Source organism: Paralichthys olivaceus, chromosome 8 (genome assembly GCF_024713975.1).
Source record: "Paralichthys olivaceus isolate ysfri-2021 chromosome 8, ASM2471397v2, whole genome shotgun sequence".
NCBI lineage: Eukaryota > Metazoa > Chordata > Actinopteri > Pleuronectiformes > Paralichthyidae > Paralichthys > Paralichthys olivaceus.
The window spans coordinates 2066106-2094016 of NC_091100.1; the positions used below are offsets into that span (position 1 = coordinate 2066106).

The 27911-nt window shown below is 43.9% G+C and overlaps 2 protein-coding genes across 24 annotated transcripts in view; one reads left to right on the plus strand and one right to left on the minus strand.

The window, feature by feature from the left end:
- Nucleotides 1-2346: 2346 nt before the first annotated feature.
- On the plus strand, nucleotides 2347-4469 carry ier2b (immediate early response 2b). The gene has a single exon (XM_020104044.2). The coding sequence runs from the start codon at nucleotides 3097-3099 to the stop codon at nucleotides 3640-3642; it is 546 nt and encodes a 181-aa protein (XP_019959603.1). The 5' UTR covers nucleotides 2347-3096; the 3' UTR covers nucleotides 3643-4469.
- Nucleotides 4470-15492: 11023 nt separating this feature from the next.
- The window catches only part of cacna1ab (calcium channel, voltage-dependent, P/Q type, alpha 1A subunit, b), a 127538-nt gene continuing 115119 nt past the window's right edge, over nucleotides 15493-27911 (minus strand). For 10 of the 23 annotated variants that reach the window (XM_069529811.1, XM_069529815.1, XM_069529809.1 and 7 more), the window contains 5 exons: nucleotides 26902-26919; nucleotides 26450-26485; nucleotides 22800-23001; nucleotides 21162-21400; nucleotides 15493-19956 (listed from right to left, as the gene is read on the minus strand). In XM_069529811.1, the coding sequence (XP_069385912.1) occupies nucleotides 19228-19956; nucleotides 21162-21400; nucleotides 22800-23001; nucleotides 26450-26485; nucleotides 26902-26919 (1224 nt within the window). In that variant the 3' untranslated portion in view covers nucleotides 15493-19227. The remainder of the gene's footprint in view (nucleotides 19957-21161; nucleotides 21401-22799; nucleotides 23002-26449; nucleotides 26486-26901; nucleotides 26920-27911) is intronic. The other 13 variants (XM_069529822.1, XM_069529817.1, XM_069529821.1 and 10 more) reach the window with 6 other exon arrangements.

Genomic DNA, 27911 nt, shown 5'->3' on the forward strand with positions numbered 1-27911 from the left:
AGAAAAAGAACACTTTTTTTTAGTAAAAGCTATTTGGTAAAAGTACTTTTTTGAGAGTTGTACTGCAGTACAATGTACAGGTGTGACTTGTAAAGAGTCACTGAGCGTATAATCACTTTATGAAGTTGCCATGGTAACTGTGTTAGCAAACACTGGCTTATTTAAACAGTGAACAGAAACAGAGCGGCGTGGCCGTTGTGTCCCGCTGAAAAATGTGCAGTAAATCATTCACTCATTTGATCCATTGTTATTGTAAAAATATTCATTAGAGCAGCTTTAAACGGCACAACTCAACAACTCAACACGCTTCTCAACCTCACAGGAGTGAAGAAAGGAAAAATCTAAAAGTGAACAGCGTGCATCCAAATAATAATCAGTCACATATTGTAGATGAGGAGCATTATATCATAATTCATGTCATATATTTGGAAACTAGGTCATTTCTAAGGGAGATGAGCCACTGTTTATACTATTAAATACATAGACACACACACCGCACACACACCACCGCCCATTTGGCCTTGGGCAGAGGCAGTGTAAGTATAATCACACATAACACTGTCACCATAGCAACCAGTTGGGTACAGACCTGAGGTGAAGTCTTGTTTGCTTCACTTGAGAGCCGCTCGTCTCTCACACAACCGGCCATCGAACGTGCGGTTAAAGTGCAAACTGTGATTTAAACTTGGGACACTTGCAACAGCAGATTACGAGATATAAAACAATGTGCTGAGCGAGTGCAGACGATGAAAGGTTGAGGACAAAATCTCTTTCGTGGCCACGTATTGTCAGAGTTCTTCATTCCATTTTCTAGAATTTACAAGTAAAAAAAAAATATTGCAACCGACATAAGAGCATGTGGTATCCACTGTAGTGTTTGTGTTTTTTATGCCGTGTATACGTCATGTGGGAGGGGAAAAGCAGTGAAGGTTTCCATGGTTACAACCTGGCCGTTCTTACAGCGGCTGAACTCTCATTTGTCCGAATATTTGATAACGAGTGGGATTTACTCACTGACTGAAAAACTTTGACGCCTTTTGTGACAAGTTGGAGTTTTGTTTCTCCTCAAAATGACACGATTGTAGTTTGTATTGAATCGTTTTGTGTTTTGTTGTTTACACAAACTTCTACAGTCAGATGTTCATCACAAAGTCACGTATTTTATAACTTTTAAAAAAGATTCCTGTTCCTGTAAACCTGGAGATTCATGGTATGAGAATGTTTTAGGCCTTCATGACGTCTGTTTAATTTCACTTCCTTTGATAAAAACCCTTAAACATATGTATATATGTGTATATATATATATATATATATATATATATATATATGTTGTTTTTATAGGATATGCCAAATCATTCTACTTTAATAATAATCTATTTAAAATTACAAACTTACAACAGATACAATCCCAGACCACTGCACAATAAAATGAATATGACATAATGATACAAATAGAAAACAAATTCATGTGCAATATTGTGAAACATAATTCAAAGTTACAAAAAAATATACATTAATGTTTAATTAACATTAAAGATATTATGAAAAATAATTCAAATGTACAATATATGAATGTAAATTAATGTGCAATACCAGGAAATATGATCATAAAAGTATTATGGAAGATAAATAGAATATATTTCAATGTGCAATATGAAAAGTGGAACTTTTGCAGGATTGTTAAAATGACTGAAACATACTCTGGCTGCAGAATTCTACAGTTGTCATATTGCGTCATCACGGTATCTGGCGGTGACCTCGTTCACACCGGTGACAGGTCCATATATGGAAGGGTGATGACGTCATCGCCGAGAGGGAGCGAAAGACAGAGAGAGAGAGAGAGAGAGAGAGGGGGGGGGCGGGGAGGGGGGCGGTTGCGCGTTCGCGTCACGGCTTTTCCACTGTGCGCGTCCCCATGGGGGCTTTACAACCGGATGGACCATATATGGAGGCTGCGAGTGCGAGTGAGTGACGTAGTGCTGTGTGTGTGTGTGTGTGTGTGTGTGTGTGTGTGTGTGTGTGTGTGTGTGTGTGTGTGTGTGTGTGTGTGTGTGTGTGTGTGTGTGTGTGTGTGTGTGTGTGTGTGTGTGTGACTCGTTTCTCTCGTCGTAAGTTCCTCGAACAGTTGTTTTTAGAATGTAAACACTGACACAGTCTCAAATCTTTTTATAGCTTTGAATTTGTTCCCTCACGTTTTCAATCAGCCTCTTTAAATTCCTTCCATTGATTCCTCTCCTCAAACATCTATCCAGCTCCTCCAGATGTGAGTCTGTTTCATAAAATCTAATCTAATATCCTTATATATTATATTTTATAACAAATATAATCATACATTATAGGATTTTGTTTCCAGTGGTTGTGTTTTGTCCTTTATTGATATTGAACCACAAATTAAAATGTGTAATAAAAAAACTTATTTTGATGAGAATTCATTGGGAGAAAAACTCAATTATTACAGAAACTGAAATAATCTGAAAATAAAACAAACTGTAAGGTATGCAGTGATGTAACATGATACTTGTTTTACTATCACACTTAAATACATTCATACTTTTATATAAAACGCGTTTGCCTTCTTGTGTTGTTGATCTAATCTAATGATGATTAATGGCTTGTTTGTAAATGAGGATATTTATTGTAACGCGTCACGCTGGTGAGGAAGATGATTAAAGATGAATACGAGGAAGAGGAACTGATCAAATGTTAGTTGAATCCACCACATTCGATTCTTACGCACAGACATTTAAATAATAAAAGAGATGGACCGTGAGAAAAACGGTTCACTGAGCAGATGGTGTGTGTGTGTGTGTGTGTGTGTGTGTGTGTGTGTGTGTGTGTGTGTGTGTAGCTAGCAGGTGTGGGCGGCGCCTGTTTGTCACTGAGGAATGAAGTCCACGTTACGTCAAAGAGGAAATAAAACGCCACCCTGCTGCTCACACGCTCATTTCGCTGAGCTCATCACCCGATGAACAGCTGAGACTCGAGCTGAGACTCGCTACAAACTGAAATCTGACTCTGGACAGAAAAAGCCCGTCTGCTGTTTCAGCCTTTGGTCGAAGTGCCAAAAACGACCGTGCGTAATTGTGCGTAAAAACCATGAGTGCCACAGCAGCAATGGAGGTGAACGCCGAAGCCAGAAGGATCCTGGCGGTGTCGATAAGCAAGCTGTACGCGTCCAGGACCCAGAGAGGCGGACTGAGACTCCACCGGAGCCTCCTGCTCTCCCTGGTCATGAGGTCTGCCCGGGACATCTATCACTCCTCCCGGGAGAGCGAGGCCCAGCCGACAGACGCCGAGCCGATGGACACCGGCTCCTGCTCGGGGGAACAAACCAAGTCGCCCGCGCCTCAGCCTGAGCCCCAACCCGCACAGACTCGAGCTGAAACGCCGGTGGAGGAGCCAGGCAACGCGGGGAAAGACTTTGATGGTGAATCCACGGAGGACAAAGAGAACCAGAGTCCGGCGAGGCAGTCCAGGAAACGCCGGGGGAAGGCGTCGGCGGCGCCTGACTTCCTTCCCAGCAAGAGGGCGAGGCTGGAGCCCGGAGAGGAGAGGTACGCGGCCATGCTGGGCAGCTGTCGCGTAGGGGCCGTGGAATCCCTGACCGCTTTGTCTCTAAATCGGGTTATACCTGCCTTCTGAACATATGGAGGGGGAGAAAATAGCCTCCAATGAGACTTAGGAGAGGAGTTGATCGTTAACCTATAAGGGCGATCTGATCCCTGCGCGCACCGAGGAGCTGACCTACATCAGCCGTCCCGGGACACGAGTGGTTGCCGGGGCCGTGGTGCGACCTCTGCGGTGGAACTGCGTGTGCCTGTCGGGCGCGTAAAAGCCCCAGTGGTGACCAACAGGCCGAGAAGCAGGAGAGACAGAGACTCAGGCCGAGGAAGGGAACTGAAGAGGCCGGAAAGTTTGAGGGAGAAACCGAAGGGGAACTGGTTGAGTTACTTTTTAGTTTCCCAGTGATTCACCTTCACTCAGATGAGAACAAACAAGTGACTGCTGCTGACTCAAAGTGTGTGAATGTGTGATTCAGCCGAGAATTATTGAGTCAGACAGAGAAGAAGAAGTGAGGTGGTGAACGTTTGACCACAGACACACACACACACACACACACAGGAGCAGGACTTCAGGGAATTTCCTGCCTTTGTACGAGGAACTCAGACTCTGACACGGAGAGGAAGAGCAGTGGAGACACACACACACACACACACACATCCAGCTGCTGCTGCTGTGGACTTTAATAAATCAATACTACTGCTCTGCACTGTCCTACATACCGTGTTCACACGGTGCTTTGGAGAAAGAAAAACATGCTCTTAACTTTCTGTGTTTTCAAGTCACTGAAATGTTCCTGCTCTCCAGTGACATGTGAGAAAAACATTACCTCGAATTTCAAGCTGCTCTTTTTGTTCGTTTGATTGAATTCATGTTGTAAATATTTGTAATAAACTGATGAAATGGAACTGAGGCGTCCTGAGCTCTTTGTTGCTGAGTTACACACACACACACACACACACACACAGTTATTTCCTAATTAAAGGGGCTATTGGTCTATATTGGGCCACAGTTCACAGGGTCAATCCTTTATTAGAGGGAGGAGGTTGGTACAACCCAGCGCCAGTCTGGCTTGCTGCCGCTAATCTCATGCTTACAGAAAGACACACACACACACACACACTGGAATAAACAAACTCACACAGCTTCCAGGGTTGTACAATTTCCTGTGGATTACAACAGAAATCTCAATCATATCCTTCCCTCCCACCATGACCCGATTCAGAGGAGTCATGATAAACGAGTTACGCAACGTCACAGCAGCAGCCGGGGCCAAACACTGAATAATGCAGAGAGCAACAGGTAGTGTTTATAGAGCCTGAGGCCTTGGTCTTCATCGCTGTCATCTTCGCACTTTCTGCCACATGACTGGAAACCGATGGTGGTGATCAGGTTGTTCCAGTCGCTCGGGTTCTCGTCACCGTCCTTTTGTTTATGTTCATGATGTCAGAGCACGTGAGTCAAGAGGAGGGAGAATGAGACTGGAGAAAACAACATTGATGATGAAGAACTGAGGAATGATGATGTTTTACCCTTTGAAGGTCTGATGAGGTGGTTTCTTAAGCTTCCCGAAAGCAACACTAAGTTGTTTTTATGCCTTGAATAATGGCTTCAAAATCATTTTGAGGGTAAAAAATAAAAAATAATGATGGGGAGAATCCCTTGTCTGTCAGTGCTACAGCGCCCCCTGGAACTGCATGTTGGCTTTGTCTCAATTAATGGGCCGCATCCTTAGTAATGCATCCCAGAGGAACCGAGGCTCCAGCAGGTGGATCCCTCCCAGCCCGACCTCTCCCAGGATTCATTGCTCTCTAGTGACAAACCATTTCTGTCAAAGAGGAGATGGTGCCCGTACGCTTCAGCTCAACCAAACACCAAACGGTTCACATGAGCAATAAGGGTGCGAGTTGGTGGAGGCGATTACAGAAGTCCTCTGTAGACCGGGCCGTGTCATTTCTGTTCGGTCCCAGAGGTTAAAGCTGCATGCAGCCTCTGAAACTGAGACACGGCTTATGTAACTCTGGTGCACCAGGCTGGGACATTACACACGTCACACACCAACAACAGACACAAACAACTGACAGAGGAACAAGAGAGAGCATCAGCGTTTACACTTCACCTGTTGGCGAGAGCTAAAAGAAGCCAAACGTGGTTAGCGGCAAATGACCAAAGTCGAATAAAGTAAAACTAATTTGTGTGACGAACATAATTTGTTCTCTTCTTGTGACTCAAATGATCTGGTGACACCTCAGATTTTCCCATTCCTGTTTTCTCTATTTTTCCTTTTTGCGTGTCCACTGATGTTTTCGTATTATGGCACCCTGAGTGTTAATACCATGCATGTACCCGTAAACCTTCAGATCAGAGTTTTATCATATACTGACCCTGATCTGTACTGCATCACTGGATTAACATAAAACAAACAACAGCTTCCAGATCTGGGTCATTCAGTGTGTGTGTGTTTACACTGACATTTTAAAATAAACGTAGAAATCCATCTTTAAGCTCCTTAATCAATAATTATTCAGCCTGTAATTGTGTTTATTATTTTGTAAAACGAGGATCATCAGTTCACTAATGACGACAATTCCACTTATGTATGCAAATAAGAGTAGTACAATTAAACATTATTAGGTAAATTGATGGATGAATAGATCTCAATGAGGTGTGGTCACTCAATACTTCTCTTTCAGAGATATAAGCAACTCTCTTCTCTCGTCGCTCCGCCATTTTTCTTCCTGTCAATGCCGCGAGTCCAATGTATGATGGTATATATTTCTGGGTTAGTGACCGTCGGTTGTACGATACTTCCCATGATGCACTGTGGGACACAATAAGGACACTTGGTTGGAAAATATTTCACTAAACATTCTGACAGCAATAAAAAAAAATGGCGAATTCCCCATATAATGGACTCCATCGGGACTTCGGACACAGCCACAGTGTCAATTTAAAGTTTTGTTATCAAATTGTTCTTGTTGATCCACAGTTGCCACGTTTCTGATTGTAGAGTTGCTGCCGCACATCACCAGCAAACGAAGCAGATTTTGAAGTTGACAGACTGTATTCTCAAAAAGAAGAAAAATGTCAAAGTCAAAATATTCTGGAGCAGGTGCCACCATCTTTTACCTTGACCTTTGACCTCCAGGAACCAAATGTAATCAGTTAATTCTTAAATCCAAATTTATGTTGTTTCCAAATGTGACAGGATTCCCTCGAGTCGCTCAGGAGATATTACGTTCACAAGACTATCAAAATCTGATCAGTTGACCCTTGAGTCAAATTTAATCTTTGTACGAAAGTTTAAAGAAATTCCCCTGAAGGCAGTCGTAATATATATCGCATTCACAGGAATGGGAGAGACGGACAGACAACATAATGCTTCTGGCCACCGGATGTGTGCAGTTTGACGACCTTGAAGAAGAAAAAAAGGAGAATCTTATTTTGAAGCGAAGAAAACAAAATGGCACAGCTGCATCTCGAGGGAGTTTTCATCTTCCATTCAAACAGCTCAGTGGGAATATTTCTTATTTCAGAATAAACTAAAAAAAAACTGATTATTTTCCAAGTTTGTGTTATGACTCATTCACAACAATCTCGGACACAGATGAGTTAATTCTAACGTGAATCCAGTTTTATTTGATTCATTTCTACGATGCAATAAAAAATTATTTCTAATATTTAATGTACATAACAAGCGCTGCTGCCTCAGAGATGTTTGCAGCGATGCACCAGCCTCATATATGTGGCAGCTTCATTAAGATGCACAGTGCAGAGGCCAGACAGTCGCAGTGACGTGCAGCTCCAACAGCTCAGTAACAGCCACGAGCTAAAAAAAGAACAGCACAGGAAATGTCTTCACACAGGATGCAAGCACCGCACATCGACCGGCTGATAAACTGCCGGGCCAATCAAAGTGAGGATGCAGCCAGATGTGCGTGGGCACAAACACAGCGTCTTTGACCGCTAACGTCACACTGCTCATCGTGTGTTAATGTAACCTAAACATATATTTGAAAATGTATAGCTGTGATTGTGTCATTAAACTGCAACCGAATATTTTAATGGAATGACTCTAGAATCTCCTCGTCTTTCCAAGTTGACGTCTTCGTCTTCTACGTGTCCGGCTCCTCTTCTTCATCCTGAGATGTTTGTGTTCTTCCAGCTTCACGTCCGTCACGTGTTAGAAACCTCATCATCACGTCCACTCAAATCTCCGGAAATGTTCCTGCAGGAAAATTTCAGGTGAAAATCCGGAGCTCAATGCATTTCTGAAAGCAGCATTTGTGGAAACGTCGCGACGAACACGGAGCATGTGACTGTGACGTCCACTCAGGAGAAGAAACATGGCGGCAGACAAAAACAAATCCAATGTGTGTGGAGCTCTGGGACGAGACTGTGATGTGAACACACTAAAACAAAAAGTTTTTTAGTTCGTTCTCCATCGTTTGTTTATCCACATCTGTTTTTCTGCCCTGGTTTGATGGCACGCAGCTGGAAAATGAGCCGACTCTTACTATTCACAGATGTGTGTGGAACAAAGACGATCGGAGACAGCAAACCTCAGCTCGCCATGTTAAAGACGGTGGATAAAAACTCCTGGATCTGCTCGTTTATCTGTATCTGCTCCAAAATCTGATAGTGTCTTCCTTGGTTCATGCCCCACCCCTCAACAAAATGTATTTTAAATCGATTGTGTAATTTTTGCATCATCCTGCTAACAACAAACACACAAACAGATGGAAACAGAATAAACCAAAAATTAGTTCAGACGTCCTCTTTTTTACCGAGCTTATTCTTTTTTGTCACAAACATGCTAATCCACGTAAAAAGTGTTTAATGTGATTATTTCATTTACTTGTGTTCATTAATTAAAGGATTAATACATATGTTGTGGATATTTATATGTTACTTGTGTTATATTATCCAGTTTCATCCTCCAACAACAGATCAAACTGTGTGTGTGTGAACAGGAAGTCATGCTCTGTAAAAATTTGATTAGAATGTGGCTCCTGTTTTTCTGGAATTGAATGAGGAAGTCAAGTGTTATTGTGTGTGTGTCTGTGTGTGTTTGTGTGTGTGTGATCATTTGATGATCACATGTCAAGAAGCTGTGAACACATGACCTCATGCTTCTCACAGTAGCGACTGTGTGACAGACTGAAATGTTTCATTACAGCCGAACACTGACTAATTCAGTGTGAGTGAGTAAGAACTCCTACGTGTGTGTGTGTGTGTGTGTGTGTGGTCCAGGTATTACTTATGCTGTGGGGTCAGGTTTACACAGTCACATTATCGGGACTTTCTCATGAAGACAAAAAGCAAGTCCCCACAACATCGTTAGATTTAAAGCTGAAGATGGTTTAGATTAGTCTGCAGGAAGTTAATGTAATGTCCTTTGAAGCCATGGATACAGACTGTGTGCGTGAGTGTGTGTGTATGTATGTGTGTGTGCGTGAGTGTGTGTGTATGTATGTGTATGTGTGTATGTGTGTCTGGCAGCAGCAGAGCTGGCAGAGACAGGAAGTGATGCATTTATGCTGGCGGGCGACGGAATCTGTAGGAGGAGGCTATTTTAAGATTCAGCTGCAGGAGGACAGAGCTCGACAATACATCTGGCTTTGTATGATGTGTGTGTGTGTGTGTGTGTGTGTGTGTGTGTGTGTGTGTGTGTGTGTTCGGGAGGATGAAGGCCAGAGGCGATGCATTACTGTCCTTAAAAGTCCACAGATAATGGTATCTTAAAAAAAATCTAATTAGAAGATAATTGTTTGTGTGTTTAGGAGTGTGTGCTACACAGTGTGTGAGTGTGTGTGTGTGTGTGTGTAGAGGAGGGAGGACAGATGTGAAGAGGGGGGGCTGCAGGAAGCACAGCCGTTGTTCAAAGCAAGAAAAAAGGAAGAAGGAGGGATGTCAAATAAACGTGACTACACAGGGAGGAGGGAGTGTACGACGCAGCAAAAGGTTGTGTGTAGGTGTCTGTGTGTGTGTGTGTGTGTGTGTGTGTGTGTGTGTGTGTGTGTGTGTGTGTGTGTGTGTCACAGCCCACATCAGTGACGTAGTGCCAGACGTAGACAGAGAGGAGGAGGGAGACAGTCTGAGGACACTCTGTACGGGGGCGTTTGATTTCTACACATTTTAAAGTGGGAAACAGAAAGATAAACAGCCTGCTGTGGTTTCTAAGGTCATCTGTGTTTCTCTGTTCTCGGTTCAGACAGATCCTCTGATCTGAGGAAGACAAAGGTTCAGTTTAACTTTTCATCTTCACGCTGATTTTACAACATAAGTCCTGCATCTAATGTGTGGAGGATTTGGGTCTGACTTAACAAATCAATCAGCCGTCAGGTGAAAATCAATAGACATGAAGTTTCTTTGGATTTAGAGGAACAATGGAACAAAGACAAATGATGAGTTGAACTTTATCATGAAGTATTTCTCAGAAGTGATGTAAACATTGATTGTTATTGAAGTGTGGAGGGAAAAACTGTGAAATTATTTTAGAGATGACAAATTAATTATCTTACTGAGGCTTTTATGCGAAGCGACTTGAGTGCATTCAACCTCTATGAGAGGCCGTTCAGGGTTCAGCATGTTTTATTATTTCAAAATGAAAATCTGTACCTTAATGTTCCCATCAAGCGCAGCGCACACACTGACCCAGAAAAACACCACATGGGCCCCTTGTGTTCTGTGAGTCTGTCAGTTTCAGCCAGTGTCATTTAACGCAGCCTGGCCGTGTAATTTGGAATTTAAAAAAAAAAGGTCTTAGAGACAGATTTTGCCTGAGGACCCTTTAACAAATCATCACTTTGTTAGTGGATGTTGTTCTTTAGTGGCTGATATTCCTAAACAAAAGTGTAATTAATCAATTTATGTGCAACTAATTGCTGCAGGGAACTTGAAAGCTGCTGGTGTCATGGATTCTGAAGAGGTTGTGGAAATGTGCTGAAGCGTTGACGGAGGAAATCTGATAAAAACTACAACACTCATCTCTTTAGGAAATGACTGACAAACAAACAAAATCAAACAACCATCCATCACATTAAATGATAATAATACTCTTGATCTGTGTATTTCTGTCTGTACCTGCTGTGTTTTGATAAAATGACCTGCTGACATTTTGTACATCTTGAAGAAAGGTTGCCAGGCAACCGGTGGAGACTGTATTTAACGGACACACATGAGAGCGTTGGTGATGCTCCTCCCATCGATTCCCTGCAACGTAAACAAACCAGTGTCTTGACGACACATCTGCTCACGTGTAATCTTACTACTCGAGTGTGTGCGAGAGGGCGGGGCATCAATAAAGCAGACGGGAGGATGGGTAGAATGCATTCTCTCTGGTTTATTCAGGTTCTTTAGGAAGAGTTCTGTTTGAAATTACAAAATGCACTGGTAGAAACAGCAGAGATAGATAGAGAAAGAAACAGAGGGGGAGACAGAGGTGGTCAGAGAAAGAGAGAGAAAGAAGGGATTTCATAGCCGGAATAAACGGGAATAACATCACCAGATTCAGGTTCAGGCAGCTCTTTACTCTCAAAGGGATTGTTTTTCATCAAGGAAAAGTTTTGTGTTCCTTCTCCCTCTTTTTAAAATCTTTTTTTTTTTTTTTTTGTAATGTTAGTTAAAGTGTTATCTATCCTTGATCCCCCCCCCCCCACGGTTTATCCCCCGTGAAATAACTGGCAAATATAACAAACAAACATTCTTTGATTTCATCACCAAAGTCATTTCCATTTTTTGTCAGCATTTGTTTTTTTTCATTTTTGTCTTTGTTTTTTTTTTTTTTGGGTCAGGTTTTTTACATTTTTTGTTTTTAAAAATAGAAGAAAAAAGAAACACATTGCTCTTAAAAACATCTATCTATATATATTTTTACATATATATACTTTTTTCTTTATATTCATTTTTTTAATTCCTGAAGTTGACTTGTAACCCCACATAGTGGCATGCACATTGCACATGCAAATCTGTAATTAAATACTTCTCTTTTATCTTAAATTGCCATTTATGTTTATTTATTTTTTCTCTTTTACCCCCAACTTGCTGAGTGAATCCTGTATGGTTTTCTACTGTGGCACTGGTTCGGTTTCTACTGAGTCGAGTGTAGGATGGTTTGCACGGTGATGAGATGGATGGATGGAAGTTGCTTCGGAGAGTTTTCCCACAATGCATCTTTGCAATCCCCCCTAGTGTTTTGGATCCTTCAAAGTGACGTTTAACCCTTGGTAGCCAGTTTGATTTTATGTTGAAGATGTTTGGGGCCATTTTACTTCTTTAGTTCCTTTGACCTAGTTTGACAATTCGAGTTTTTTGTCAGAGCCTCAAACAGCTTTGACAGTCGGGTGATTAAATCATTAGACTTTCACACATTATCAGGATCAGCGTTTATGCCTGATATATTTGGTTGTTTTTGAGTTTCCTTTTTATTTTTACAGTTATTTCTAACAAAGTTAATGGTTAAACTGTAAAATATTAAACCTCAAATACATTTCTTAGTCACAATAACATCTTCAGGAATCGTCGCCAAATTTATTTTAAATATATAAAATCTGTTTCTTTTTTTCCTCCTTACCATCGAAAATCCATATTGGTCGGGCTCTTGTATGAATTCCAGAGAGGAAGAGAAACTGATGTTTGCAATCTTTGGCTACAGTTTCCAGAATTCAAACTTTACGTATGTTTTCTGTTTTTTTTATGCCAATTTGAAGCAACTGAGTACAAAAGCTAAATAATGAAATAAAAAATCTCTCCCATAGAACCCCAAATATTCCCGAACTAATCACGAGACACACATTATGTTTGAAAGGTCCGCGAACAATCAAATCTAAGCTACAAAGGGTTGTGGCGCCTCGAGACGTTTTCACAGAGATCTGATGTTGAGAGGCGAGAGCCGAGGAGAAATCTTCTGGAAGCAACGTGTCTCCACCGGGTCGATCGTGATGGAAAACGAATGGAGAGAGAAATGGGAAGGGAGAGATGGACGGAGACTGGAGAGAGGGGCCTTGAGGGTTGCTATAGCAACAGCTGGAGACAATTCACCTACGTCTCTTGAGAAATCAGGTTTTATTGTACATCACACACACACACACACACACACACACACACACACACACACACACACGAAAGGAGCTCGGCAAGATTCAGGAGTTTTCAGAAGTTGTGCACATAAATGAATAATTGACTCTGTTTTGAATGTTAACATCAAGGTGGCGCTGTGTTGAGAGTTTGCAGAAAATGATCAGATCGACTTTACCACTAATGTTGCTCTGTGTCTGGTGGACGTGTCAATAGCTGATTTTAAGCGACAAATTTAGCCATAACGACTTTTTAAAGTTATAATAAATCAGTGGCTTTTTGGTTCTTGAGCTTGTTTTGGAGTAATTGTACCCCCCTAGTGGCCAAAATAGATGAATGCAGCTTTAAGATGTCCACATAACAAAAGGACAAGGAACGAGAGATTCAGTCCTGAACCGTGTCATTTCCACAGACGCTTCAGAGAGACGTTCACAGACAAAACACTCCCACACACTCAAGAACATGAACTCGTTCAACCTGTGTACACACACACACACACGCACACTTTTCATAAGGAGTGATGAAGCTCAATCCCGCCACCCTGTGTTTATGAGTGGAATTACATACAATGCAGTGGAGGAACCAGAATGAGGAGAGAACTCTTGTGTTTGAAGATGCTGAGGAGAGAGAAGAATGAGAAACAGTGAGATGAGACACTTTTTCAGAAACTTTATGGATTATATACACGGGAATTACAGAACCGAAACATAAAACACATGGCATGGGAGAGAGGGAGAGAATGGGTGAGTCGAATGCCCCCCCCCCCCACGCAACACCCTCCTCCTCACTCATCCACTTCCAGGCTGGAAATGAGCAAAGGTGAGGAGTGGGTGAAAGAGTGGGGGGGTGGATGGCGACGAGGACGTTAAAGTTTTGCTGTGACACTGCTCAGATGGAGAAATCACTGTGTCCTGTACAGTGTAAGGCACTGAGGGTAACCTACTGTAGCTGATGGTGGCAGGACACACACACACACACACACACGCACACACGCAAACACACACACACACACACACACACACACAATGTGTCAGTTAAATGATGGAGAAAAAATACAGTTAAATTAATTATTAAAAGTCAAAAATCGAAAAATAAAATTCTCTGGTTGTTGATTCTCAATTTCAAATTCATATTTAAATCAAATCTTTCAGATGAAACTGACACAACATTTGTGTTGATTTCTCAGGAACCAAATAAAAAACAATCCGACATGTTTGAGGGACTGATATTTATGAATGTGCACAATTTAGTGCAGCTTGATTTAAGTGGACTATTAGAAGAGGATGAAAAATCTCTACTGAGATTCTAGTTTCACAATTTAATCCAATGGACAAGATGTTCTAGCTCTAATCCAAGTTCTTCCTTCTATTGATATTATGAAAGAATCTATTTATTGTACAGGGCTCAGCTCAACATTCAATATTCTATAGGCTGTATGACTATAAAAAAAAAAATTACTAGATCAAATCATAATGAAAATTATAAATTTTGGCTCAAAACAAATTTTAAAATACCTGCACACACACTCTTACACACTTTCACCGACAGACACACACACAGCAAATGTCTCCCTGTCGCAGTAGCCCCGCCCCCCGTGGTGACGGTGATAAAATGGCTTCAGAGCGTGACGATGAGCCCGGAAATGTGTTCCAGTGCCATTGTGAAATTGTGTGTTAACATCACTACGACCTCTGCCCCCCCCACCTTCCCCCCCACAGCTTCACATCATTAAAATCTCTCTCATTACCTTTTGACCCCCCCCGCCCCGCCCCCTCCCTCCCCACCTCACTCTTGACCCCCCCTACACGCACACGCATGCACACATCTAGTGCTGTACAAAGGGGAGACCACGGCGTGGCTTCAGCTACATAAGCACAACTTTTGGCAGCACTACTTTACACTAAACCCACTGGTAAGTTGTTTTTTTTAAAGAGAGCCCTTATTCGTGTTTCTGTTGACACGGCGCCTCACGACTGACCCACTGACACAATTTCACATCCGACTGAGTGGATGGTTGGTGTAGGTCTTCCTTCGTGCCGGGACGAAGAATCAATGGGAAACAAATGATGAATCAAGGGGCCGATGGGTGACGGAAGCTGGAGGTGACGACACAGAAAGCGGATGTGGAAGAGAAGCGGTGACTGAGCAAAAAAATAAACTTGCAACCCCCCCCCCCCACGATCCCGTTCACAAAAAGAAAATAGAAGCAAAACAACAACAAAAAAAAAGATCAAATGTTCATTTTGTTTTCCAAAGAATACGATTTCTTCTCGGAAAGTACGCACACAACATGCTTTCACACAAGGGCAGTGTTGTGTGTCGGCCATTTTGGATCCGCTGTTACAATTCTGGACAAGCGAGTGGTGTCGTGGAGCCAAAAATGGAGGTGGGTTTTTCCGGCCTGTCCGTCAACACACTTGGTGTGGAGTGTTGCTGCAGGCTACTGATGTGGGTTAGTGAAAGGAGAGAGGGGGTGGGGTCAAAATGTCTGACGCAATGCCAGGTAAAACCATACAATAACTCAATCCGAGGCCTGCTGGTTTTGTAGCCGACTCTTCCCCACATTGTCTAACTATCTAGCTACCTAACTCTAGAGGGACCTGAGAAGTAAGCGAACCGCTTTGCACCTCTGTAAACCTCTCACTACACCGCCTGAAACTGGACCTAGGACATCTCCGGGATGGACACAAAATGGCGCCCGTGTGCCACGCCTGACAGGGAGGTGAAGCCAAGAGGGTAACAATGACCATTTGAGTCTTTAAAGTCAAAAACCGCGCGGCTCTTTTGATTTTTTGACAAACTTTGCAAAAGCCGTCAAATTTTTTTTGTTTTTAATGAATTTTCAGCGACGAAGTCCATAGTCCTGATTTCCCTTTGTCAAGTTTAGACTCTTGGCTTTTTCCTCACCTTGGCCCAGTCTCGTTTTTTTAACATATTTTCTATGTTAGCACGGGAGCCGGTGGGACTCGACTTTTAAGGCGTAGTGTGGTTGATCTCATCTACTACAGAGGGTGAGGAGGTGGCGGACGGGATTGGCTTTGGGTGAGGAGATTGGGGGGTGACGAATGGGACTCTGATACAGAAGGCACTGTGGCTCTGTAGGGGGGTTTTGGGGAAGCTTCCCCGCCTGCTGTAACCTCTCTAGAAGGAAGGTAAAAGCAGCGGGGGTTCAGGTCTGTGCCCCTCGACACCTTGACATATAGACAATCAGCAAAAACAGATCCCCTATCCCCATTATCACTACGCTATGCTCGACGAGGAGGCGTGGAGGCAACACATTTCGGGACAGGAGAGAAAGATGGGGGAGGGAAAAGGAATCAGCCCGGAAGACGAGGGGGAAAAAGACAGCGACAGAGGCCCATGAAAGACAAGGGTGTCATTGTGGGTGTGATGTCGAGTGACGTGTGCAAAAGTGGTGTCGATCTTCACATTTTCTCAGATCCGCGGGCTCCAGTTTCATTAATCCGTTTTACAGTACCACAGCGTCGCAGTTTCTCCTCCAAAATAATACGATGAGGATTATTATGAGGTCTGCATAGAGTCAAAACTTGTGAACTGGGGTTCGTGTACCGGCTTCTCCAACTGCGGAGAAAACAGTGCGAGGTTAAAAGAGTAGCTAAATTCGTATACCGTGCCATGAGCATGAACGGTGTTCAAAATAAATAAATATCTGAAACTCTATTTATTCTCTGTCTGTTATCTATAACTACATCTACGGCATTATATTTAGATTCATCTGTAGGTTATCATCTATATCATCTCTATTTTATCATCTTGTCTTAGAGTTATTGAATAGTCAATAAATAATTGTTGTCCCTCATGAAAAGGTGATGATGCAGTATAAAGTGTTTCTGTCCTGTAATGCCTTTAGTGTCCTCAGTGTCACTCCCTGGCAAGAACGAAGGAACGGAAGTTAAAGTAAATGGACAGAAAAAGGTAAATGAGGAAAGAGAGGTTGGTGGATACCGAAGTGGGTTTTGGCAGAGGAGGTGTCAGCTTTGCTACAACCTCACATGATTGGATCGGTGATTTGGTGACTGTTCTCTGGTTATCCAGACCTGAGAGTAGGGGCTGGAGTGGGGGTCAGCATTGGCACAGTCAGGCAGACAGAGGGACAGACCTACAGACGGACAGATATGGCATTTCCCAGGCTACATCCTACGTGTCCTGACCAGGACCAGACTTCTGTCTGTATATCTTACCTAGATAAGATATAAGAGAAGGTCTAGAAACGAGGATGTGGCCTGGAGGCTGTCCTGTAGAGGGGGAAGGCAGGGTGGAAAATGTGTGCTGTTAACTGCACCCTGGTGGCAAAAATAAAAACACCACCACCTAATACTCACACCAACACTGTTCCACCAATACTGTGCTGTCACTACTGGCAACCGATTTTGTTAGAAACTACAGAACCAAACAAAGATAGAGATTTTGTAGTTTTTTGGCAGCAAGTGGAAGAATTCAACCTTGGTAAAACTCTAACCTCACTAAAACTAGACTCAATCCTCTGCAGTGGAAAGAGGAGAAGTTTCTTCATGCTCGACAAACTGAAATACCCCTGGCGCTGAACATGAATTCTTGATCTTTGGGTTGCCTTGACAAGAGTACTGACCCCACCGATCACTGCAAGTCAGGTACAGAGAAACTCCCCTGGTCTCCCCCTCCCTTCTGCAGAGAGAGTTGCATTACAACACGCAACGCTGCAAAGTGAAAAGCTCCCCAAGCCGGCATTGCCCCGAAACGTTCCATGAAGGCATCAGGAACCCGGTAAACGTTATTAAACAGGGGAATAAAAACATAAAGGATGTAAACAAGATGGACGTAGCATAGCCAACTTGAACTCCAAATAACATGACAACAAATCTACAGCAACAGTTCTATCATTCAGTCAATCATCATTGTCATCGTCATTTTGCATTGACATTGATATCATTATTCATAAGACTATCATCATTAACAATAATAAATCAAGTGTGGTAGAAGTCCGCTACTCTCCACTCTTTCTCCCTCTTGTTTCTCAGGAGCAACAGGAAACTTTAACGTGATCCTGCAGCGTTTCCTGTCGTTTAACAGGTTGCAGAAATGTAGCCGTTAAACTCTATCGGCAGAAATCCGAGACAAAGATATTAGCCGACTGTCAAAGCCTGTTTCGGGCAATACGAAAATTACGTCTAAGATGAGAGAGAGAGAGAGAGAGAGAGATTGAAAGAAGAGAACTTCTTTTGTAAACCTAAAGAAGCAAAGTTTCCTATAAAGCCCCCAGGTCCCACCCACACCAGTTAGATTTCCTCTCTAGTATGTATTTAATCAATCATGCAGGTTTCCATCAAATTTTTTGGACTCGGAAAAAGACCAAAGGAGGCTGAGCGAATGCAACAGAAGAACCAAGCTCCAATGTCCGAAGAAGAACAAGAAGGAGAAGTAATCGATAGAAGAAATACTGAAGAAATTAGTCTTTTTCCCCATCCCTCCTTGCCTCTCCTCCGCCCCAGTCAACCGTGTGATGTCATTTCCTGTCAGGTCACCCTTTCGCCGTGCACTGAGATGAGTAACCGAGGAGGAGGAGCCTTTAGCGAGTGTCCGACTTCCTTCTCTAGTTAACTGAGTTGGCCCCCCCGTAGCGGACTCAAACAGGAAGTGAGCCCACACCGTGGCCCGCCCCCCCTCCAGTACCACCGCCGCCGGACAGGAAGTGATGCCACACCAGTTCCGTCAGCATTAGGTGAGTCTTTAACAGTAAACAGAGATGATAAAACTCATCAAATATCAGCCAGCGCTGTGATTGGCTGGTTTTTGCAGTATAGGCGGAGCTTCCTGGTTCTGTCCCTTGGAAAGGAAAAAGGTTAAAGATAAAGTGGTTGTTCTCCCTTTTTTCTTTTCATTGTTTGTCATGTAAAGATTCATTTTGTTCTTCATTGTTCAAGTTTGATTTTCTGGAGGCATAGCTTGGCATGTAAGGGTTGGGGGGGTCCTGGCTTTTTGAGTATTTTTCTTTAAACATATCAGTGGAGCTGCGTTCCATCTCGTTTTCAGGCTTTAACATCAGCAAACTGGCCGGCGACAGATAGCACACGTCTGATGAAACTAACTAATCACACGTCAGTCTGGGAGAAGTGCTTTTAGGCCTCGTAAACAGCAATGATCAACGGCCGGTTTTACAGCGTCATGCTCCTCCCTTGTTTTCTGTTCCCACGCCTTCTCTTTCTCCTGCAGCCTGGCCTTGCTGGTCAAGCAGAGAATTCTGGGAAGTGTAGTTCTGAGACAGAGAGGCAGAGGTAAACTGTGCCTGGGCCTTGCCCTAGTTATCTTGGCTGTGTCTTTCTGGTTATATTCGTGTGCTGCTCTGTCGCTGATTTGAGTCCTACACAAAATGTGTAAAAGGCTACAGCAGCACCATCACCCCCCTCCCCTCCGCCCCTTTCTCTCATTTCTCATTCAGAGTCCGAGGGGTGAGGGTAGAGGGTTTGGGGGGAGTCCAACCCCCCTCAACTTTCCACCACCACTGCTTTATTAAAAGTCTACATATCCAAGGCCAGAGCACCGGAGGCTGCTGCTACTCTTCCTGCCCGTATTCCTCGCTCCCTGTCATCGCTAGCACCAGTCATCTTCGTCCGTCTCACTGTAAGGTTCATGCAGGCCCTTGCGGGGCCCTCTGGCATGAGGGGGGCGGTGGTGCGGATGGGGGGGTGCCCCGGGTGGTCCCCGTCGATGCGGGGAAGGTGAGGATGAACGGTAGCCATTGGGGACCCTCCGTGGGTGCGGGTGAGGGGGAGGAGGGGGCCCATGGCGGGCAGTCCTTGGTGAGCGTGGGTGTGGGTGGGGATTTCCCCCATGTGGGTGTGGGTTTCCATGGGAGAGGCTTTGCTCATAGGCAGGGGGCTCATGGTGCCGCTCATACTCATAATCATGCTCATAAAAGGGCCCGTCTCCCTCCAGGCTGTCCCCAGGCGGAGGCCCACTCCAGCGGCCTCGGTGAGGGGACCTAGGTGAGCCGTGGAGGGGTGAGCGTGGGGACTGGTGCCTCGGGGAGCGTGGTGAGCCGTGTCGCGATGACGAACCCCCGTGATGGGGAGAGCCATGGCGTGACGGGGGTCGGTGGTGGTAGCCTCTGTCGTGATCTGGTGGGGAGAAGTGTCGGGGCGAGGGTGAGCGCAGACGGCCTGGCCCTGGGGGCCCGTAGCTGGGCTTGCGAACAGCGGGAGAGTAGGTGACATGTGGACGGGGGACAGCAGGGGTCTGGGGCAGCTGGCGACGACCTCTCCGTGGAGTGCTGGTCCCAGAGGTGGAGGGGACCGGGCTGCCGCTCACCGAACTACTGCCCTACAGCAAAATGTAAACAAGGAAAATCAAAACGCACCACAACAGAGACCAGAATAGAGCAGAGTGGTGGTGAACAGATAGACAGAGAGAGAGAGAGAGATAGATAGAGAGATAAAGAGAGATAGAGAGATAGACAGATAGATAGATAGATAGACAGATAGATAGATAGATAGATATAGAAGAGATAAGCACCATTGAAAATCATTTAAAAACAGTGATGAGGCAAAAAATTGACACCAAGAAGCCCACATTGAAGAAAAATGGACAGAGAGAGAAACAGTGACAAAGAAAAAAGCATAACACAAAAAAGAGAGATTGATATCAATAAGTCAGTGATTTATGATCTGTGTGAACCTTTAGTGTGGACTTACTGTTTTATTTAAAAATGATGTGTGTCCATTCAGACCTTACTTCCTGTTTTTGTCTGTTCTCCAGTTTTCTGTTATGTCAACTAGTTCTCAGTGTATTTAAAACCCTTGTGTCTCACTCAGTATTCAGAATGTTGTGTGCTTCAGTTCTGTCTCTTGCCCTGTTTGTTATCTGGACTCCAAGCCTCTGCCCCCTTCTGGATTTGTCTGCTTGTTCGCCTCGCTCTTGCTGGCTTCGTACTTTAACACGACTCCCTGTAAACCTTCTCTGTGGTTGTTTTATGAAACTACCGAAGCTGATTTCAGACATGAACTCCACATCAACACCAGAGTCGGTTTGTGTCACCAAAAGCTCTCGAATCTTTCCATGTTGACATCTTCTTTGATATCTTCTCAATAAATGGCTTGTCTTGTTCATCCTGAGATATGAAATTGTACTGACTGGCACATTTGTGTTCCCACAAACAGCCCCTCGGGATAATGTGAGTAAAATGTGCATGTCTGAAAGCAGCATCTAGCACTCCTTCTCCTGGGAGAGCTAGAAAAAACATGATCCCCCTCTGTGCTCAACTGATGATGATATAAGCACTGGTATTTTTTAAAAGTATAGTATAACTAGGAATGATGTAAAGTAGCATCGGCAGCACTTAAATATCCATAATGACAGAATGGAACATTTTCAAAGCTACAAGAGGTTTTATCCAACCTGTGTTGTGTTAAAAACTTTACACAAAGGTATTTGTAATGAGAAACAAGAGGAAATATGGGACAGTATGTGGAAACTGTCCCCTCTATTTTACGACCCTTGGCATTAATCTTAGTGTCTTTGGAGCCCACCTGTCTGTGACCTCGCCCGTCAGGCCCCTCGCTGGGCGACCGGGACCAGTGGTGGTCGGGTGGATGCCTGGGAGGGTAGTCGTGACGGTCTTGGCCGTAGCGCTCCTTGTCCATAGAGCTGTGGTGATGGTGGTGGTGATGATGGTGACGGCGGTCCTTGGTCCGGCCGCGGTCCCGCTCACGCTCCTTGGGTGGCAAGTCGCCCGATTGAGTGGTGGTGCTGAGGTCTGTGCCGAGCCCTAGCAAGGAGATGTCTCAGTTTACGTTTGTACATACAATTTGTTATGTTGTCAAGATATAACCTGCACAAGGAAAGGAACACAAAGACAATGTCCTGAAAGTTGCTGTATTAGATGAAAGATTCAAATCGAAATAAATGTGTATCTTAGTACCATGAGGCTGTAAATCAAAAATAGTTGCTGGCAAAATCAGAATGAAAAAAGTTTTATTTTTCAGGTCCAAGAGAAGTTTTGTGTAGAGAACCTTGAGCTTGACTCAAATTTCAAGTGAATCAGACTTACGGTGTGACCTAAACAATTACTTAAAACTTGATTTTTAGCTCTAAATTACAGCGCCACCATCTGGCCAATTGGTCTAATATTACTTGGGTAATTAACGCACATTGTTTAACGTTATCTTGCCAAGTTTTGTGTTTCTGCCTCATCCCAGCCTATGGGAATCTATGGGGTCCTGACGTGTAGCAGAATCAACAGGAAGTTATATCAAACTGAAAAGACAAAAAAAAAAATGACTTGGTAAAACCAAGCAAAACCTTAAGGTGCAACGAAGAAAAGTAATTTAAAAGGACTGAGGATGGGAAGCAGAGGATCCATCAGATTAGAGAGCTCTCCAATTATAAAGGGGATTTAGAATTTAACTGTGGCAGCCTTGTTGGATTAGTTTTACAGCTGAAGCATCCAATTTGTTCTCCAAATGAGCAATGAAGTGAACTATGTGCTCGCACAATGTTCTTTTCATAAAGTGTAGTGAATACGACGACGAGCCTGCTGCCTCTCACCTCCACGAACGCAGCGATTGCGCTTAATTGCCTCAACAACTGCGACTGAGTCACCCTTGACCGAGCTCTAAGGCAGCGCTGCATAATGCAGCCGTGTTACACTTGACATGATGACAATGTTTTCTCACCATCGATGGCTGCGGTCCACGTGTTTCCATTATTTCCAGATGGAATACTCTAATTTCTTAAAGGAACATAATTTGTTATCAGTTTACGCTCTGTCACACAACACTTACTGATTTGGGAGAGGACTCAACAGGAACATGTACTGAGATGCACATTTTTTAGGGAGATGATATATTTGTGCAGCTTGGTGCAGTTTGATTGTTGGGTCTTGGCGGAGGTTGGCACTTTACCGAGAGCCATTGTAGTTATGTTTGTGCTGTGTGCTCACTACAGAGATGGACAAATTTCATTGCATGGCTTTAATTAATCAAGTCTTTTCTATTTAAGGGACCTTGTCTTTAAATGTGAAACCAGTGGAAACCCTCAACTTCCCAACCGACGGACGGACTGACCTACAGCTAAAACCACTTATCTGTGCGAGAGTCTATGCCAGGAGAACGGCCCGTTTTTCAATTGATCCTCAAATCTTTTACATGTGCAGATGAGTGCCTCACCCGTGTCTGCGTCGGTGTATCTGGTCAGCGAGCGCTGTGACGCACGATGACTCCTATCCCGGTGCCTGCGTCCTCCTCCGTGCCTTCCCTCCTCAGATACCACCCTCTCCAGGGAGTAATCGTCCAGCCTCACATTCCGGCCCGTGCGCCCGTGGACCAGGCTGGAAGTGGAGCGCCGCATCGGGCTAGTGTCGGTGATGGTCTGTGAGGATGAACGAGAGAGGGGAGACAAAGACATACAGAAAGGGGGAGGGATTGACAAGATAGGGGAGAACATAAGGGAGGAGAGGAAGTGAGGTGATGAGGAGAAAAGAGATAAAAAGCAGTGGGGGAGAGGGAAAGAAAGAAAGGAGAAAAGAGGTGAGATTTAATGCATCCAAGTCCATTCACTTCACACTTCACTGACTTTTACTGAGCGTATGACACAGCTACAGAGATGCACATGGTTTAAATGCCAGATCCTGTTGCATGTACGTCTATTAAAGAACTTGGGTCAAACTGCAGCGGCAAATAACTTTGTTTAGGCGAGTGGTGGTTAACCACACTCAGACAATTCATATTTAGGTTGCGTGTTGTCCCGTGTGGCTCTGATCTGAAACAAGACACTATAATGGTTTCTGAGTTCCCTGACCGCGAACCCTTCAACAAGCACATGCTTCTCCACCAAAACATGGAGGTAATGAAACAGACGGAGATCAACAGGGAACTGACAGGCAGAGAGACGGAGAGCAAGCATGAAGGAAGGCTGTAGAAACCATGCCTCACATGCACAACGGCAGAGGAGCCCACTGGACTTTTCCCAAGTGGCAGCCATGTTTCATTCAGGTCACACCCAGGTCGAAAAGGCAGAAGTTGGAAGATTGAAAGTTTATCAACAACTTACAGAAGATATCGATAGAGGATCTTGCAACATCTGAAAGGGAGAGAAATTAAATCTCTATAATCTTGTTTTTATTCAATCAACTTTCTACTTGAATTGATTTAAAGAGTAGATTTTGTCCAAAGATGACTTGCATTGGTGTGTGACATGAATCAAACATGGCAGCCGAGCAGATGAGGTAAACCGACATTACACAACCTCAGATTCTGGTCAAAGAATTCTGCAAGAACCCAACAAGAAAAATCTACAGATTTTATTCTCCTGTTTCAAAAACATAAAGTTGTAGGCGTTTAACAGGAGGATGGTTTGCATCTTAAAATCCTACAGTATCAGCCTGTTTAAATTCTGGATCAAGTCCTGACGTGATGGAGAGAGTGTTCTAGAGATGACAGATATTCACATATGGCCGTCTTGGCTTTTAGAATTGAATAAAAACTTCCTCTCATGTCCATTTTTACCTCCGCCAAGGAGGTTATGTATTTGGATTACACATATACTACTGATTTCCATAACGTGGAGGAGTGGGACACGACCCGAGGAAGAAATCATTCAATTTTGGTGCCGATCCAGGAATATTTTTTTCTCATCCTTTAACATGGTGTTTTCCAACATTTTCCTTTATTTCTAATAGAATAATTGATGAAAGAAATCAGGCATATTAAGAAGACTGATATTTATGAGCGTCTGTAATTTGGTGCAGCTTGTCTGGATTGAAGGGACAGTTCTGAGGAGGTTTGAGCTCTACTGACTGACTGTGCCTATAAATATATTTGAGCTTGTGTGTATATTGATAGAATAATGCATGAAACAAGTGTGCCAGTGTGTGAGGTTGTACTTTTCCATGAAGACTCTGGATACGTCAACATGCCAGGTGAACACTAGAGCATGAAGTAACTGTCTCCAGTTAAAGTCTACATGCTGAGTACTGGAATCAGTCTTTTGTGATTTTCCTTCTGGGTTCAGGTCAGACTCTTCAGAGTCCCCCCTCCCCCCTCACACACAGCTTCATGTTACCCTGACGACCGAGCACACATTGTCAGTCTGCAGGCAGTGGGCCGAACAAAGACGAACACAAAGAGGAGTCACCATCCTGACGAGGATCAGCACCGCACACACCCAGCTGTCTGCACGCTCTCTGAGCAGCCGCACACAAGCCATGCATGTCCTGTAGGTGGCAGCACAGTGTAGTGCAGGTTATCACACGTCCAAGCACACGCACGCAGACACACACACTTGAAAATGATGTCTGATCTCTAGATGTCTGTTTTGGAATGACACAATTACGTTAACAACAAACTCCTGATCATTGGGTTGTGATTACTTCTGCCAAGGAGGTCAAGTTTTCTTACATTTTTTTCACCCATCTGTATTTGTCAGGTTCAGGATATTTTACCAAGATATTTCTTAAATTGTTATGATCCCTGTTCATAGAAAAGGAAAAGTTCAAATCAATGGCGTCAACTAACTAGAGACAGACACCAGAGTTAAATATGACGATGTATGAGAGCTCCACTTTGCCTCTGACCAACTTTCACTCCACTCTTCACTGAATCACAGCGTTTGGCTAAAAGCATAATTTCCCCGAGTAGCCGCACCACCTCCTCTCCATCACATCCATCACGAGACTCCGCTCGGCCACGTCATGCACGACTAATGACATGCCGGCACGCTGCCAGTGCCTCGCACAGGCCAACAGTTGCATATCAGGCCAGTTCATGCTTTTGTCATATACTGTTGACCCAGTCTGCAGCGATGCAGCAGAAAGAAACACACGTGACGCACAGAGAGGAACACACACACAAACACACACACACAGACACACACACACACAGCGTGTACAAGCAGATCTCCAGGGAAACTCATCACAGAGAACCAACAATGGAGGAACAGAGTGACCTCAACACGAGCAGACGAGAGAGAATGAGAGGAGGAAACAGGAGGAGGAAACAGAAAGAGGAGAGAGAGAGAGAGAGAAAGAGAGAGAGAGAGAGAGGCTGGGACAGCTTCAAGAAAAGATGGAGACAGGAAAGGAGAGACGATCAAAGTAGATCTGAACACAGACAGTTCTGCTGCAGTTGATTTGAAAAGCTCTGGGCATCAGGCGGGTGGAGTTCACTGCATCAACACAACTCAGACGGCGTCTGCAGCTGAGCACAGTAAACTGACTTCTGAACAGTTTCATGTGATGAAAACATGTATTACTACACAACATTTGTCTCCTGCAGTAACACTGAAAGATTTGAAGAAACTAATTTAGACAACTGAACGATGGTTATGTTCACCATCATTGTTATTCAAATGCTCAAACACTCTTGTTGTGTTGGTTTTCCTGTGTGAATTAATTTGTGAATATAAAGTGATGTCTTTACACAACCTGAGCTAAAAGGGACTCTGTGTGCATCATAAAAACTGACACCCGACAGATAACCCTTCACCTGGCGACCCCAGTCGTCTGACTATGGTCTTGGCGTGCATAGAAATAACAAATTGAGAGGCTGCTGACTAAAAGGCAGACCATTCTTTGAAACCTAGAGAATCATTCAGAATGTTAAGCTGGACAGAGTTTGTGATTTTGAATCATGTCTGCAAATATAAACTGTCAGAAAGTCAGTTTAATGTCCAACAGTCCGGCTCACACCATCTTAGCTGTTCCAGCACTGGTCAAACAACCATAAGGAGCCAAATCACCAGAAAAGTAAAATTTGGTGCAGATCCACTTTGAAAAAGGAGGGAGGGAGAGAGAGGTCGAGAGAAAGAGGGAGGTACATACACTGAGGTTATTTCCACGGGGCCTGTGTCTCCTCCGCTGCAGAGCAGGCAAACACAGAGATGATACGTAGAGCAGAGCAGAGTAGCACACACACACACACACACACACACACGCACACACACACACACACACACACACACACACACACGCACACGCACACACACACACAGAGCAAAGGCCCGACACAGCGTAGCAGCCAGGACGAAAAGAAAATCCAGGCAGAGACAGGAGAAGGATGAAGGAGATGTGGGACAGGTAAGGAGTGAAGAAAATGAAGGTGGGATGAAAAAAGGATGTGAAATAAAGGAGGGACAGAAAGAGGAGAGAGAGAGAACCCAGTTAATTTAAAGAAGAACAGAGCACACACATAAGAGCGAGGTGCCAGTGAGCGAGAGAGGACAGAGGACGAGATGCATGTGCGCCCACACACACACATACACACACACACTTACCGAGACAGCATGAACTCTCTGTAAAGCAGAGCAGTGTTAGAAGACAATAAGTATCACTGTGCAGACACACACATGTATACTGTAAACACAACACACACACACACACCTATGACAGTCGTCCTTCTTCGTGTCGAGTTATGTCATAATCGTGTTAATTCCTACACGGAAGTTTGTAATTATATCAACACCAGGACTCGTGCTCCATGTTTCAGGACCGACAGCAGAGAAATGACAGAGCTCACACCTGCAGGAGCTGCTTGCTTTCATGAAGCTGGAGTAAAGAGAAGTAAGCTGAGCTGATCGTCCGCTCTGCATCTGTGGAGATGAGTGAAACTCCACATCTGTAGCTAAACTGATATATTAAATAAATATTCAATATCTCTGTTGTGTTTGCTCTGCAGTCCAGAATTTCAGCCTCTGTCAAAAACCACCGTCCTCTCACACAGGAACATTCTCTGTGGAATCAAATTACGGTCAATGACATTTTGTGCTTGTGAAAAAATGTCACAGTGCATCACTTTCCGTGAGTGTGTGAAAAAGGTCTGTAGCTGTAGCAATATCTTGAAAATAAAGAAAAATTCTCTAGCACGTTTTCCTTTTGTCGAACATGGAAGAACCCGAGGCAAACTGCTAAAGTAATTATTTCTAATTACTTAATTACTTAATGGTTACTCAATAGGAATCGTGCTAGTCAGCTCAAGAGTTGAAAATGGGTCACGATTTGTACTTGAACTGCAACGTTATTTCACAAGCACAAAATACTAACGAGCCTAATTAATTCTGTATCAGTCTCCGATTAATGCTCAAACAGAAACACTTCATCGAGTAACCAACATACCAAAGTGAGAGCAACATGGATGCGGTGGCATGTCGGAGTGGCCATGCGTGTGTGCATGAACGTGTGAAACTGCAGCCAGAGGCTTCACAGTGACAGGATTCAAAAATGTTTAGAAATAAATTGAACGTTTGGGAAAGAACATTTCAGCTCCTGCTTCGTTTACAGAAGTTGA

Bases quoted from the DNA above. Each gene is read 5' to 3' on its own strand.
- ier2b (XM_020104044.2), top strand. From the start codon at position 3,097: ATGAGTGCCACAGCAGCAATGGAGGTGAACGCCGAAGCCAGAAGGATC.